The following is a 15557-nucleotide window of genomic DNA, read 5'->3' as shown; positions in this document are numbered from 1 at the left end:
AATTCCATTAGTACAAAATACTTTTCAGACATTTCAATGCCTTCATATACTCAAGCAAATTAAGTACACACCCCCAAAGTACATCTCTGGATCAAATATTTATGTATATCGAGTAATGACTGCATTAACCTTTGTACATAATTATCATAATAAATTGTGGCCCATTTATTGAAAGAATCCCCTCAATAAAAAAGTATTTACAGTGAAAATAAGTGATTGATTAATGTAGGCTGCTTTATTAGCCTCCATTAAGTACATTTCTGTGAATTGTCGTCATTTGACATGTGTTGATGTCGAGATTCTCACCTGGTTTCTTATAAATTTCCGATTCAAATTGGAAGAATGGAAAATTCTCTTTACTAAGCATGTAATGATCATTTCCATTCATTTTAGTTCCAGCATTACGAAAGGAAAAACATTTTGTCGTGGATGTCGGTCTTTGTTTTACTTTTCTAACTTCACTAACAACAGCTTGTGATTTATCTGATTGTTTTGATTGTTTCTTTTTAAATAACTTATTCCACATTCTTCTGTATTTCTTATGCTTTACTTATGGATGATATTGCTTTATTTTCACTGCACTAAATGATTAAAATATTTTTTTCTTCTATTTTTAAGTTTATTGCTTTTACGAGATGATTTTATTGCATTTTTATATTGTGATGTGTGTGTATGTTAATTAATATTTCTTCCGTCTATTTTGTGTTCTTTTTTGCCCACATATTGAACGTTTTAAATTACTATTTTTTGATGAGAAAATAAAATATTTAACATAAATTTCCTTTTATAAAAAATTGTCAAGGGATGTGTGATTTTTCAATACAATTCACTGTCTTTTGGTTCTTTATATGTTTATAAATATAAATTAGTCACACATTTATAAAATTATGCTCTATTTTCAGCATAAATTAATATTTTTCACTTTTCCATGTTCTTTGTTTACACAATTTTGACAGTTAAGAAAAAATTCAAATTCTTCGTTAAAAAGTCGTTAAATCTTCGTTAAGTTTAAAAAATTCAGAATTTAACGTATTTCATCTGAATTTAAACATTTAGACAAGTGCTATGCTTCCGACAAGTCCGTAGCCTTGTTAATTATGCAAACAGGACACGAATTTTAAAATTCATTAACTGTTAAAAGTCCAATTTGCAAAAACAAGAGATCTTTGATCTCTTAAAAATGGATGTTAAGCATGTGTAACACAATAATTAAAGGCCTGTTTATGCGAATATTAATGTTGTTGTTTTGTAAATTAAAATCCTGTTCGATATTAAAATTCCACGAAATTGTAACGAGCTTTAAAACACAAACTCAGCTCAACAGACATAAGATATTAATTCTCAAAACTGATTTTGACTTATGAGAACTCATTCATCCAGCGAGCTGAATCTTAATTTGGCATTAAAAATTTAATGACTTTTGATACATCTTGAATTTTTTCATTCCATCCCTTGACTGTAATACATAGCTTGATCTCTAGAAATAAAGTAGGCACAACATAGCAAAGGAATTGAATTTCATCTCGCATCGGCTGTTGTAAATTCAATACGTTTTATAGAACACTTTTCTAATTAATTTTTATTTCACTTGATTTATGGCAAAAAGAAGAAAAAAAAAATCATTCATTCACTCTACATACTGCAACTCAATCCATTTGATATTCACAATTAGTTGCATTTATTGCCGAGAATTAAAAACATGAAGGAAATTCAATTCGACGATTGCGTTATGTTGGCTCGAATGTGCTTTATGAATGTATAATAAATTTCTTTTTTCGCAATTCCACACTTTAATCGACCCACTCGAGAATAATTTTCAATTCATACCCCAAAAAAACTATCGTTTGTGCTGCTTTTGTCAATCAAACGAAGACAACTGAATACAATTCGCGAATATTAAGAACAGTCAACATCACTTCTTAATTAACAATAAAATACTACTATCAAATATCCAGCAGTGACATCACTCGAAGAATTTTGTTATTAATTGATCGACGAAAAATACACAAAACTTCACAGCGAGAATCTCAATTAAGAACAAGAAGAGGAAAAATCTTTAAAAAATAAAGAATCTTCTCTTTTATAACAACAAACTGATTATCTTGTGTGGTGATCCCTTGAGATGTCGTCTAAAGACTGAGTACTGAATATAAAAATATCAACTCTAATGCTCACTTCAACTTCAACTGAGAAACTCTACTCTACCGCTGCTTCTGTTGCTTCATTTTTTCTCACATTTCGGGAAAGGAAAAACATTCGTTTCTTATGTGTATATTTAAAATAGCATATATAGGTGCCGAATGAAAACGCAAGTTAATACATATATGAGAGAGAGAAAAAGAAGAGCATGGCACAATCATCATGAAGAGAATGAGCGAGATTTTTTTTGTGTTATTTTATTTCCCCAAAATTAGTAGCTAAGCGACAATATATTATTTCTCATTAAATAAACAATATGTTTTTGCATGATAAGAAGAACTAGGTGAAAATAGTCAACAAGACAATAACTGAATTAATTGCGGTGAATTACATGATTTAGAAAGTTTTGGGTTTCTGAAGAAATTAACGGAAATTTTGGATTTTAAATGACCAACGGTAATTTTGAATTTGAAATTAGTTTCATTTTGAGGTGAATATTGAGCTTTTCAACAAATTTCCATCTACAAAACTCTTTAAATTTCCAACGGTAATTTTGAGTTTGAAATTAATTTCACCTTTGAGGTGAATTTAAAAAATTCAAAAATTGTCCGTTAAATAACGAATTTTTTTAACAATTTTACTTCTCATAAACAATATAAAGCTTCTGGTGCCCTTCAGATGCCTCCTAATCCCACTATGATGAATAATTCAAACATTAATAGACTACTATCCACATAAAATAGACACATATGTTGATAAAAGATGTGAATATTTACAATTCAATAAAAAATATCAACAGCCATATGCATACACACATTACGACTGACTTTTAGCGATCATGATAACGCACAATGAAAATGTTTGCATGCCGACTCGTAAGTAATTCATGATCGCATTTCATTTGGTATTTAACTTTTAAGGCATCGTTGAAACCGTGATGAAAAAGTGACATTTATGTCTGAAAACCTTCTCAAAATGTATAAATTTCAACATGATTACTGATGGATGCTTAAGCGGTCATTTCCGGAAGAGAATTTAATTTCATCTCATAACTTTAAGACACTTGAAGAAAATTAAACAAAAAAGCATAAAAAAATCATCATTTACATAATGAAGCACATGTGCATGAATCACGAGTATTGTTTTTTGGCATTGAATTTAATGACGACGGAACGTACATGATGTTTTGATAAGGCAAACCTTCACATGCGTTCAAAGAAATGAAAGGTAATCAATGACAGCACAATTAAGTTCTTCTTAACAAGAAGAAAATGTACAATTACGATTCATATCTCACTCCGTACGCAATAAACAAAAAAGACTCAATTTTTTAATTCTCCGCTTTTCCTCTTCTTTCATCGTTGAATGCTCCTCGTTAATGAATAACAGAATGAGACTTAAAAGTGTCATCTTGTCGTGGAAATCTAAGACATTTCACTCATCACACAAACAGCATGGAGTGTCTATAATTATAATTGAAATAAAAATAAGAATAAGAGGTTTGGATGGCTTAGAACAAATTTCCGTTATGGTCTATGAAAATTAGTTACAGAAAAGGAAAGGAAGGCAGGGTGACTGCGCAAAAAATGTTAAGGTCTTGTTTTGTTATTTTCACGAACAATTTACTTTTGTTCCACTTATGGCTTACGATTGATTTGACATGGTGGATTGAAAGGAGTTCAATGTTAGTTTTTATGGATTATTTCCGATTTATTGTTGGATCAGAGGTTATGTGTAAATGATGTCCATCGAAAATTGAAATCGGACTGGCTTTAAATCAACAAACATATCCGAGCAGCACATCATAAGATGTTATGGAACAGTCACGTCATGTATTATTGACGACAAGACGTAAAAATGTATTAGAAGTGCTCTAATAGCTCAAGTCAGAATGGGGACTCGAACCCACGTCCTTCGATTTCTGGTCACATGCTCCTACCACTGAGCTACCATGGGTTATTATGAAGCGTGACACACAGCACACTTAAACCTTCTTTCTCTATCAAGTGCTCATTACAAAGTTCTTATCGTTGTATTGGACTAAGACACAAATAAAACAATAAGAAACATTACTGTAAGTAAATGACCCACAATAACTCAATAGCACATGCTGTCAATTCCAGAAATTATTACAAAGTAGAACTTGTCACCACGTTTTGTTGCTAATTCTGTTGAAAAATTTTACTTAATTTAATTACAGGCTTGGTTGCATGAACGAAAACTTTGTGCTTTATTTTGTGATATTTATGATATCACGTTGTAAAAATAAACATTATCCACATTAGGGTGGAATAAATATAAACAAATAAACGACGAAAGTTCTTCAATACAGCACACAAAAATATGTATAAGAACTCAAAAAATCCAATTTAAAAATGACAGCATCACCAGAAAATTTTATTAGTATATAATCTTAATTCTCTCATTTTATATCCAGTTATCTTCAGAAGTTGAAGATCATTTAATGACCGGTATTTCAGATGAAATAGTCCAGCCATAACATGTGTCATTATTTTATAGACCCATCAAATTTTGCAGATAAAATCTCCATTAATAAAATGCATTATCAATGTTGGACTTTTCATGACAAACAAGCCTCAAGGTGAAGCAATAAAAATAATTACTACTTTTTAATTGATAATGAATATGGTATCTGATTACTGTTTAAATAGAGTGTTGAGTTACGGATTTCAATGATTATTGAGTTACAGATGATGCTGAGTTTTGGAATTTATGGATCAGTAGATGTATCTTTATGTCATTTGATACAATTTGATATTTGAATGTTTATTTTAAATTATAAACAACTCCAATTCAAAAAATTACGATTAAGCTGTCAAAACGGACTGAAAACAATCGATACGAAGTCGACAGGCATCTCCAAGTCTTGCCATCAATGTGGCAAAATAGAGACTTCATTGTGTTGCTCAATATTTTAGTTTTGGAACTTTTAACAAAGATTTCAGCTTAATTTTCCAGGTTAGTTTAGTTAAACTGAATCATAATCCAGTGAGTTTCATTCAAAATAAAGAAATTTAACATCTAAACAAGCAAATTATTGTTAATAAGGTCGCATGCTTCAAAGAAGATGAAATTCAATCAATATTCTAATTTGAGTGCTAATCTAATATAATCCAAGCATGAAAACATGATCAAGGTTCATAAACGTAGGCTTTTGGATTAATCCAACAACTTATAAGTTAATATGCTTGAGATATCGATTTAATAAAGCAAATTCTTGATATAAATTGAAGAATAACAAAGAAAGAATCTAGTAGCTTGAAATTGACAGCAATTATTTTGCAATTGTAGCAAGTGTAGTTTAATTAAAACGACTTCCTTACGGATTTATAAATAATAGAGATGTTTATTCTTCGGAGTTCAAAAACAAACTGAACATTTTACATGAAAAGGGGTTTTCAACTATGTACAATAAATAATATTTAAATCTCAAATGAACGTTAACAAAATATCTGCGAATTCTTATAAAAATGACTTAAAACTGGCAGTTTAATGATTGACTGAGTAATTTCTAACTACAATGTTTCAGTTTCTATTTCACATCACACTTCATCATCATCAACTTCACCATCTGGAAGCATTTAACAATAATTTTGCAAAAAACCAAAGACATCTGATAGAAATCATAAATATTTTTCTTATATTACCGGCTAGATGACGAAATAAGTAATAAAACTCCATAAAATCCGCCTGCAACAAAGTATAACGATTTCTATACGTAGACACAAACATCTCAACTTTCCTATTAGCATAAAAAGTCAATTGCAGCATCTTTGTTGAGTAAATATCAAATGTTTGGTTAATAAATTCATTTAATAAATCAAAGATTTATTTTTTCACAAACTTAATCGTAAGTCATAACATAAAAATCCCATCTATTAATTATGTCGTCAATAAATCATCACTCTCATAAGTTTTTCATGAAAAACTAAAAGAAAATTGAAAGGAAAATGAAAATATCAACAGGATAGCAGCCCTACATTTTAATAAACATCAAACGGAAAGAAAATAAATGTTTTTGTCAGTACCTAGCACAGAGTGACTCCATTAAAAATAAAATATTTGTTTTTGTTGTTCATGTACGCGACTCTACGAGGTAGAATAGGAAAAAAATCAAAACACAAGACGTACTGCAGAATGTTCAAGATTCACCCAATTAACTGCAAAAAAATAAAACTTTAATTTTAGAAACTTTTTTTTCCTCCTCATTCAGTCACTCTCTCTGTCTCTCGTGTTCGTTCTGTTTCTAGTTGAATGGGATTTTTAAAGTAAAAACTAATGTGCATGCTAAATTGAGAGCATTAATTGGGATTTATGTCTCAAAATCTTCTTCTCGTGTAAAAATATTGAGGAAAGAATCATCATTTTTAGAGACTTTTTATTTATAGTTATGTCTTAATGTTATGTTTTTATAGCGAAGAAAAGTGTGTTACATATATGCTAACATATAGCAAATAAACATGAATAATGATTCAGATGCACTTTGCATAATAATGGTATGGGGACGGTGATTAATGACGTTCAACATGTATGTAGAGATGTGAGGCTTTTGGCTGTGTTGAGTTTGAGACTAAATATGAGCGAATTCTGGGAAAAGACCAAATAGTCCAGCTGAGGTTAAGCTAGATGACACAGTAGCAATTTCATAACAATATTAGATCCAAAATTGCTAGGATTACGGAAAATGAACATCCTTTGCAGAATACAGACACCAAAATATTCAATTGGATGGATCAGATCATTCTACAAGTTATAGGTTCAGACTAGATTCGATTAAAATAGCTTATCAAAGAATCTTCGATTGAAACTTCCAAATAGATTTTCTCATTTTCATTGTGTCGCTTTCTTTAGCTTTTGATGCTTCTGTGGCCTACCTAAGTGTTTTAGTTTTACGATGCTTGCGAGGTCGCACTCAGCTTACATTGTTCTCAAGAGGATACTTATTGATTGATAGGAGACTGTCTAAATACCCTTTTAAGTCAGAAACAGCCTACCTAGTGATCGTTTCCTTGAACAAAGCACTTTAAGAAAGATGGACTTTTTTGAATTTATCAAAATTCAGTCAATATTCCAAGTTCAATTGAAAATGCATGGCAACCATGACTCCAAGTCACTCAATAAGTAAACGACCCCAATAGAACATTTCAGTTCAGAATAAAATTTACATTTGGTTTACAGAAGCAAGGATTCACGGTCATATAATGACGGTGACTAAGCAGTGTGCATGCGAAGCGAATTTGTGAACAAGAAAGTAAAAAAAAGGTTTACTGCACTCCGAATGCTATTTTAAGACATATCTGATGTAAGAAATTAAAGTATGTAAAGAAAAGATTGTTGATAGATGAATTGGCGTCTAAATTATTCAAATGTAACATTCATTTAAATGACAATAAGAAGACACGAAAAATTTGTTTACTAAAAGCTAAAATTCATGTTATTTCTTGTCGTGCCTTCATGTGTTTTTTATTGCAGACGAAATGTCTATAAAAAATCAGTTCATCGAGAAGAAGAAAATAAATTTTATTATATTGTGAATGCATCGATGACATCTGATGTTTTGTAATTTTATGATCAGCTCATCTCATTTTGGTACATAATGGTCATTCAGAAAATCGTCTACATGTGAAATGTAAATAAGCTTCCGATTACTTTCATTGATGTTTAAATGTCACAACTTGATTTTTTCTTTCCTCAAACAGCTTGTCAGTCACCAAATGCATCCATCTTTCGCTTAATTGAAATTGTCGAAGAAAATTTTCACAAAACTGATAATGATCATTACGAAACTAACTAACTAACTAGCTTTACTGACTAATTAAGTAATATTTCTTTTGACTCTCACTCTCTGTGTGTTCATATGAAGCCGTAAAATTGTTCTCATTAAAGGGATTTGGATTTTCTATTTGCATCATGGATTAAGTTTCAGTTTTTAATGACTAAAATGCTGTGTGAAATATTAGTCTTATGTGGAACTAATTGGATTAGATTGATTAATGATTTTAACGTTTTACTTTCATTTGAATACAGAACCACTCAATTGTTGCTGAATTTGAAAACATTTGTATGGTTTTCAAAAATTAATTGTCATTTCATCCGTTAAATTATAAATTTTGAATTTAGAACTCTACAATTTCTAAAACATTTTTATAGTTTTGACAATTAATTTAAATTTTTTTGACCGTTAAAGAATTGACATTCGAAAGGAATGAACTTTACCAATAAATTCATCAATCAATTCGTAAAAACCCATCAAAAACCATCTTTCACTTTTTGTAATTAGGCAAACAGCTCGTGATTTTTTAAAAATACTCCTCTGCATCAAAGACAAACTAAAAAGCATTAAAGTGCATATTCATAATGATATTTTTAGTTTTGTACGTCTCTCACTTTCGTTTTCATATTTCCTCAAAAAATGAGATTTTCTATGATGAACGACGTAAAATTATGAAGAAGATTTACTGCTTCATATTCACATCAACACACGCCAGTCTCGTAAACAAATTTTCTAGTCTTTACAGCTTAACAAAGGAAATATGATAGAAGTAAAATTGATTGAGCAATTTTCCATGCTCTATATTTTGACAAAAAGGTTTCCTTCCTCATTATATTTATATAAAGCTTAATTTCTCTTTATGGTATATTCGCCAAAACAACACAAAAGTATGCGGCACTACCTAGACCTTCAACTCACAGTTGCCCCAAAAAAACTATCATTGTTGCGTGATCTTATGCTTTTTATTATTATTTGCTATTAGACATTCTTCGTGTTGCCAAAAAAAAAGTTCACATGAATTTATGGAATGTAAGGTACGTAAATGACGTCATATATTGTAAGGTAAGTATTGAAGCTGTATGACATTTTGAGGCAGAGAATATCATTGGGTGGTCTTCGAGTGTACAAAACTACGATAGAACTAGACATCAACTGGACATTCACTAAATATAACGGTTTATAAGGTAGCATCGACGACAATTAGATGTCCAAAGAATTCAAGTGGTCGATAGAGACAGCATTACACTTCGAATCGAGAATTGGTAAGCAGTAGCAAGCGATACAGCTAGTTTTAGACGACATCTATAAGAGGCCATAGATCATAATTGATCTGTATGGTCAGCGAAGTTAGTACAACAAGACATCACTTCCAAACGATCCCAAAAGCTATCAATCCATATTGAATTGAAGACTTATTGGGAAGGAGTCGGCAATTATGACAGCAATGACATTGAGACATGAAAACCTTTTTAATTCTCATTTATTGAAACATATTTCTTATGGAAATGGAATTAAAGTAAGATGTATGAAATAATAGCCGCAAATTTGGGTTATTGAATGATATTGCATAATAAGAACAAATAAAGGAACTCCAAAAATAATCTCAAAAGTCGCAATTTGTTAAGCACTAATCACTATAACTAATCTTATTCGAGGAAAAAAGTTCATCAGTGGTCACACAACTAAGCATTTTTCGTTGTCCCTCCTTCTATTCTCTATATGCGCATTACAAGTGACGTAGCTAATATTGATTTTTAAGCTAGTATGTATATAATTGTTGTTATAGCCTTTTTATGTTAATTACATTTTTACGCAAATTTCTAGGCAACCCCGCATATTATAAAATGGCATTTCATTCATTCCAAAAACTCATGTTGGCATTAGATTAACTATTTTGCTGACGAACACTCTTTTATTTCTCATTTAATTGTGTTCAAGTTGCAGTCAATTACTCATTTTGGAATAGTCAATGTCAAGCGCTGTACAAAAGAAACTGTGACAGTTGAGATTGAAATAGTAGTGTGAAATAAATTTTCTAGCTATGCTTGTTTGAAGGCAAGGGATGGAATTTACTTTGAAGTTTGCTACTCCGTCGTCAATTTAGGTCTTAATCTCTTGATAAATGATTATCTACCGGTACAAATTTATTAGCGCATAGTTCAAAGACAGTCTAGTGTCTACGGGTAGCGTGTCTGCTACCACACGTACATGAACTTTTTTCTAATTACTGGTTCGACTTGATGTTTTTAAAATTTAAACAACTAATAATGAAATCACGAAAAATTGTTAAATTTTCACAGCAGTTGTATGACCTTTTTGCTTAGTCACGGCGTAAATGTTTTGTTTTTTCAATTTTGTGAACTGGTGTTCTTCATTGCTTGCAGCGTGATCGCTTAATGAGTCTCCTGAGGCTCTTTAAATATCAAATGAATTAGTTATCTAATGAGTTAGAAATGTTGGGTGGGGAAGTGATGATTTGTAGAACAGCTAGTGAATGATTAGTCTAAAGATATCTAAATCATTAATATATCTAGCTGATCCAACACTCCCGATTAACCCAAATCGGTTAATTGATCCAAAATCTGACACAAAACTGACGTGACTATGACATGGCGCCGGATTTAAATCGAATCCTAATTATCTGACTTAACCGATCTATATTATTATGAACAGTATTAATTAAACTTGCTGTAGATAAAGTTCTGCTTGCATAATGCAAAAGCTAAAAGCTTCATCATTTCATTTCACACACTTCCAAAGTCAACAAATCATTCAATTATGTTTACAGTGTAAACAACTAGTAGCTAATTAAAAGCAATGTACTGATGCACTTAGGAAATGCTCCACTCATTCATCAGTATTCTACTTAATTAGATGAAAAAACTTTGCAAACACTTTAAAGGAATCGAATTTTAGCCGCCGATTGACTTTATTGCTGTTTATTGCAATAATCTTGATATTAGCTGTAATAAATCAATTCTGATAAAGCAAATGCGCTTTCATCATCCACCTCACACATCATATAATACTATTATCTCATTGTATTCACTACAAAACTGTGAATTTAATCATCAGCAGTAGTATTTAGTCAAAGAAAAGAGCATTTTGCGAAATAAAAGAAACACTTGTTTAATGAAAACAATAAACACATGACTGTAAAAACTACTTTATGTCTGCAGCTACTAAATAGGGGATTGTTTGGAAGTGATGGCTGTGAATTTATATGAATTAAGTTTGAAAGGATTGAAGCTTCAGATCAGGGTTTACTCAGCGAAAGGGGTGTTAAACTACTAGATGAAACAGATTGCGATTAGTCGACCGTTTGCCTAGTTGTAAACTTAATGTTTCATGAAAAGTTCCACAAATGACAAGTCTTGTGTCAAGTTTATAACTAGATACTAGGTCGACTAGTCACAGTTTCATCCACCAAGGACTGCATTAGCTAGACGTTCGATAATGAAAGAGGAACGCAGATTAGAAAAGGAGTTCGTTCCTTAGTTCCTTCCTTTTCAACCCTATCTCCCAAATTCCCCTTCATCCTATAATATCAACCGTAAATTCTGCAAATTACCCCACAACTACTCAAACCTTTTATGAATGACTATATAATGAAATCGAAATGTCACAGCTTTTTATATCTGTTAATTTATTAATGCGTATATTACTCAACATTTTCAAATTAGTTAATGACAAAATGAATAATGTTTAAGTCGAAACTTAGTTCATATCTTTTTGAATCATCTCGAATAATTGTCTTCCGTTCAAATATTTAATTGGCACTTGACAAATATTTTCAAGAAGAAATCACCTTCCATTCTGACTGTGTGGGTGGTGTCTTAGAAGTGTTTGAATGTTCGTGCCCACTAAAAATCACGATAATCTCATGAAATTTATTTGCTCGTGTATGATTCTTTGTTAATGCCTGTTTAAGCTACGATAATCTTATTAAACGACGCAACTGGATCTATTTGTTTATTCAAAATCGGAAGAACTTTATTTGGCGGGCAATTAAATTGACCTTGATCTATTAAATTCTTATTTATCGCGTGAGTACAACAAAAGTGTCATCGTTCCAGTTAGTTCCGATACATTTCATGTACTTTAATTAAAATAAAGAAGAATACTTCAATCAAATTGAATGTTAATTGTAATACGATAGTGTTAAACTATCAATTTAATTTTATTATTCGACTGACTCAGCCTTTTTGACTAAGCACTTTTTTTGCGAAGTGAGTGTCATGCTACATTCACCTTGCTTCGACTGACTTAATTAGTCTTAACTAATTAAATTGGTTTGGTGAGTAATTTCATGGAAATTCTTCATCGGTGCTTAGATGTAGTTACGTCAGATGTTAATAAGATAAAAGCATAGAAGTTGGTTGATTCTTTGCAGAAATCTGTTAATTGGATGTGCTATTAAAAGATCTTGAAACATCAAAATATTTGCTAATTTTTGCGTTTTGTAAACAAACAAAATTGAAGGTTTGAGATCGGAGATTGGTTCCTTAATTGAATTAACTGGATTTGGTAGACACGACGGTGATTAGGGTTGGGGATATTGATGTTTTGGAGTTAGATGGAATGATAGATTGTTGAATTAAACAATTTTTCGGGTTGAAATGACAAAAACTGGATCTTTAACTTCAACAAGGATTACTCTAGTACCGAGTCAGAGTTTAGGCCCCAAGATCATCCTCATTTACGCGACTGAACCTATCAAACTTGACTACTATTGGTTATTCTGTCCTGGATCTCTTAAACTATTGTTTCATAAAATTTCCCACAAACTCAATCAGTCATCAATTGAAATGACGCAAATCAAATTTAATTGCTACTTTACAGCAATTTAAATATTTTATTTTAATTCAATGCATGAAATTCCTTTTAAAATGTTCAAGAACTTGATGAATATTTAATTTCCATGCATGATTCATTATGCGTCTTTAAAATCAAATTGCAAAGCCATTTTCTACTACTTTTTATTGATATAATGACATGATCGCTAGCAACTTAGGGTCGGCATCAATTGATGTCTATTGAAACTTAATCATCTCCAATAATAACAATAATAACATCATGTGCATGCATGCATCATACTATTAAAGTCATGGATGTGTAATCACTTTAAAAGCTACAACTTAGTTAATCCAGTTGACTTTGCATTTGCAAAAAGCAACATATTTATAGAGTAAGTCACGAGTAAGTTGATATAAAAATAGAAGTACAGGAGGTATTGCAGGCTATAGGCGACATCAATAGGCAAATATTTAATGAATTTTCATTGGAATTTACTACATGGGTTGCCAGATTACTGACATTATTATTTTCATTCCATAAATGATAGATCACATTCATGCAATATCATATGCGAGAAGCCCACACGAGAGTAGAAGTGTGAATTAAAGCAGGTTTTACTCTTTTTTCTCTCTTTGTGGTATATCTTTCAAGGTCATTTCATATGTTCAGCATGTAATGAATAGTGATAAATTGATAAATTGACATTTTTATGCTGTTTACATTGCCTTTTTTCGGTTAAGGTATTGAATTTTATTAAATGGATGGAAAGTGATACACAAAATTTTGTTTACATTGAAACACGAGATCCGGAAAAGTCGTGGCAAATAGTGATTGCTTAATTGGATAAAAAATTAATTGAAATCATCGACTGGACACTCTTGTGCTGCTCATTCGAATGTTAATAATTTTAATCTACGTTGAAGCTCGCTTTCCTCATTACCATAAAGTCTGTTACAACTAGTTTTTCGTCCATATTAGTCTACAGCTTTAGGCCATAATAATAATATTGAATTAGGGGTCGTTTGGAAGTGATGTTTATGGACTTGGAAATGAAGATTTTAGACTTGGACCTTTAAAAAGAGTATTTTAGATTCATCGATGGCTGTTGAGAATATACCAACGGTTATTTTATATTCAAACTGTATGAAACTACAATTAGTTGTTTTTCCCCTTTTATAGTTGTTAATCCCCTTCATATAAATATTTAGTCTGCTTTATTACTTAAAACAATAAACATCTTATAATTATTAAAGCCGTAAGGCATAGTTTGCCTGACAAATGCTGGACATCACTTAAGAACTGCCCTCCATTAAGGCCAAGTCATACCTAATTGATTGTTATTATTGGTGACAATTTTCTTACTCTTTCATTTCCACGTAAGACCATCGCATAGTGCCCTCAATTAAACTATCTTTATATTCAATCTGTGCACTCAGGCACGGAACATTTTAAAATTTACTATGGATACTTAATTATCACTTGATTTTGTTCCACTTCATAATATTTATTTAATATGAACGTGAAAATTATGCGATTTTCCACGAGAGCACTTTAAATAGCACTAAGTTGCATATATACACAAATCAATGGAACTGATAAGTAAACAAAAATATCCAACAAGTGCGATAAATATCAATATTAATTAAGGAATGTTTATTGTGAAACGACTTGAAAGTGATGATTATCTATAAACTAGATACAATAACATGATGAACATCCTTGAAATCTTGTTAGAAAGTCTTTAAATTGTTTTTTGATTTATCGATAATTGAATAATTATGACTGCTTAGCAGACATTTAAGTTTCAATGTAATAAATGAGATGAAATGTCATTTCTCAGTTGGTGGAGTGAGGAGATTGATTTGGTATGGAACGAGCCTCGTATACGAGGTATGGTTACTTTATGTTTTGGTCATTGAACTATGACTTTTACAACTAAATATTGTGAGGTTAAGTCAAAAAATTATTAAATTTTTCAGGTTTCTAGACATTTCTGACTCAAAAGTGCTGATTTAAATCCAATTCTATAATTAGTTGCTGGACATACTTCAAAATATAGGATTAAAGCAGCCTTAGTGCAATAATTAGTTAGATTCATTTAAAATTGACGAATCTTTTGTTTTGAGCTGTCCTAAGGCACCCAACCCTACTCTTCCCATTCTTATACCAAACCCTCATTGTTCCTGGACCTAAACAACCAATCAGCTCTTCTTTATATAACATTTTAATGATTCAAACTTAAATATTTCATTAAAAAACTACAAATGTCCATTTCAATTTAGATAAGCCATAAAATATCAAACAATATTACATTTACTCGACTTAAAATCAAACATTAATAAGCATCTCATAAGCTAAGCTTGCAGTCGTTATTGCAAAAAAATGATGAGAAGATGTTGGCCTTTTGTATATGGAAATATCACACAGGTTGTTCCAGTAAATTGTATTTTTCTATAGAAAACTATGAATGATTCACGTATGTGATTAATATCAGTTGCCTAATTTGATTCTCATCAAAATATTAGGCATAAATGCTGTTTATCAGACATTACATACAAAATATTTTCGATACAAGTGTTCGCATATTCGACAAAAAAGCAATTCTATCTTGAAAAATATTGCGAGGTAAATATTTGCACAACGCCTTTGTGATATGAACGAGTAAGTATGTAGAGAATACAGCTAAAAAACTTCATGTATTTTCCATCCATTTGTTTATATTAACGAAATGAAAATTTATACTCAATACAATCATCAAAAAACCATTTAGTGGAGGTGTCAAGACGCAAAAGTAAAACTTCATTCAGTCTCTGTTGTTTACATGCAT

The 15557-nt window shown here is 31.0% G+C and overlaps 1 protein-coding gene across 6 annotated transcripts in view; it reads right to left on the bottom strand.

Annotated features, from left to right (window-relative positions):
- LOC139092550 (myb-like protein AA) overlaps positions 1-15557 on the bottom strand; it is a 30310-nt gene that overhangs the window by 6767 nt on the left and 7986 nt on the right. Inside the window, exons 1-2 of one of the 6 annotated variants that reach the window (XM_070642979.1) lie at positions 1828-2134; positions 307-740 (exon numbers count right to left, since the gene is read on the bottom strand). The exons of 4 other annotated variants lie outside the window; for them this stretch is intronic. In XM_070642979.1, coding sequence (XP_070499080.1) covers positions 307-526 — 220 coding nt within the window. In that variant the 5' untranslated portion in view covers positions 527-740; positions 1828-2134. Of the gene's footprint in view, positions 1-306; positions 861-1827; positions 2135-15557 lie in introns of those variants that run through there. One more of the 6 variants, XM_070642978.1, reaches the window with a different exon arrangement.

The sequence above is a fragment of the Chironomus tepperi genome, unplaced genomic scaffold (genome assembly GCF_022539635.2).
Source record: "Chironomus tepperi strain 1889 unplaced genomic scaffold, CSIRO-AGI_Ctep_v1 contig_309, whole genome shotgun sequence".
Lineage (NCBI taxonomy): Eukaryota > Metazoa > Arthropoda > Insecta > Diptera > Chironomidae > Chironomus > Chironomus tepperi.
Note: the sequence above shows the minus strand (reverse complement) of the source record. Positions and strands in the feature narration are given on the sequence as shown.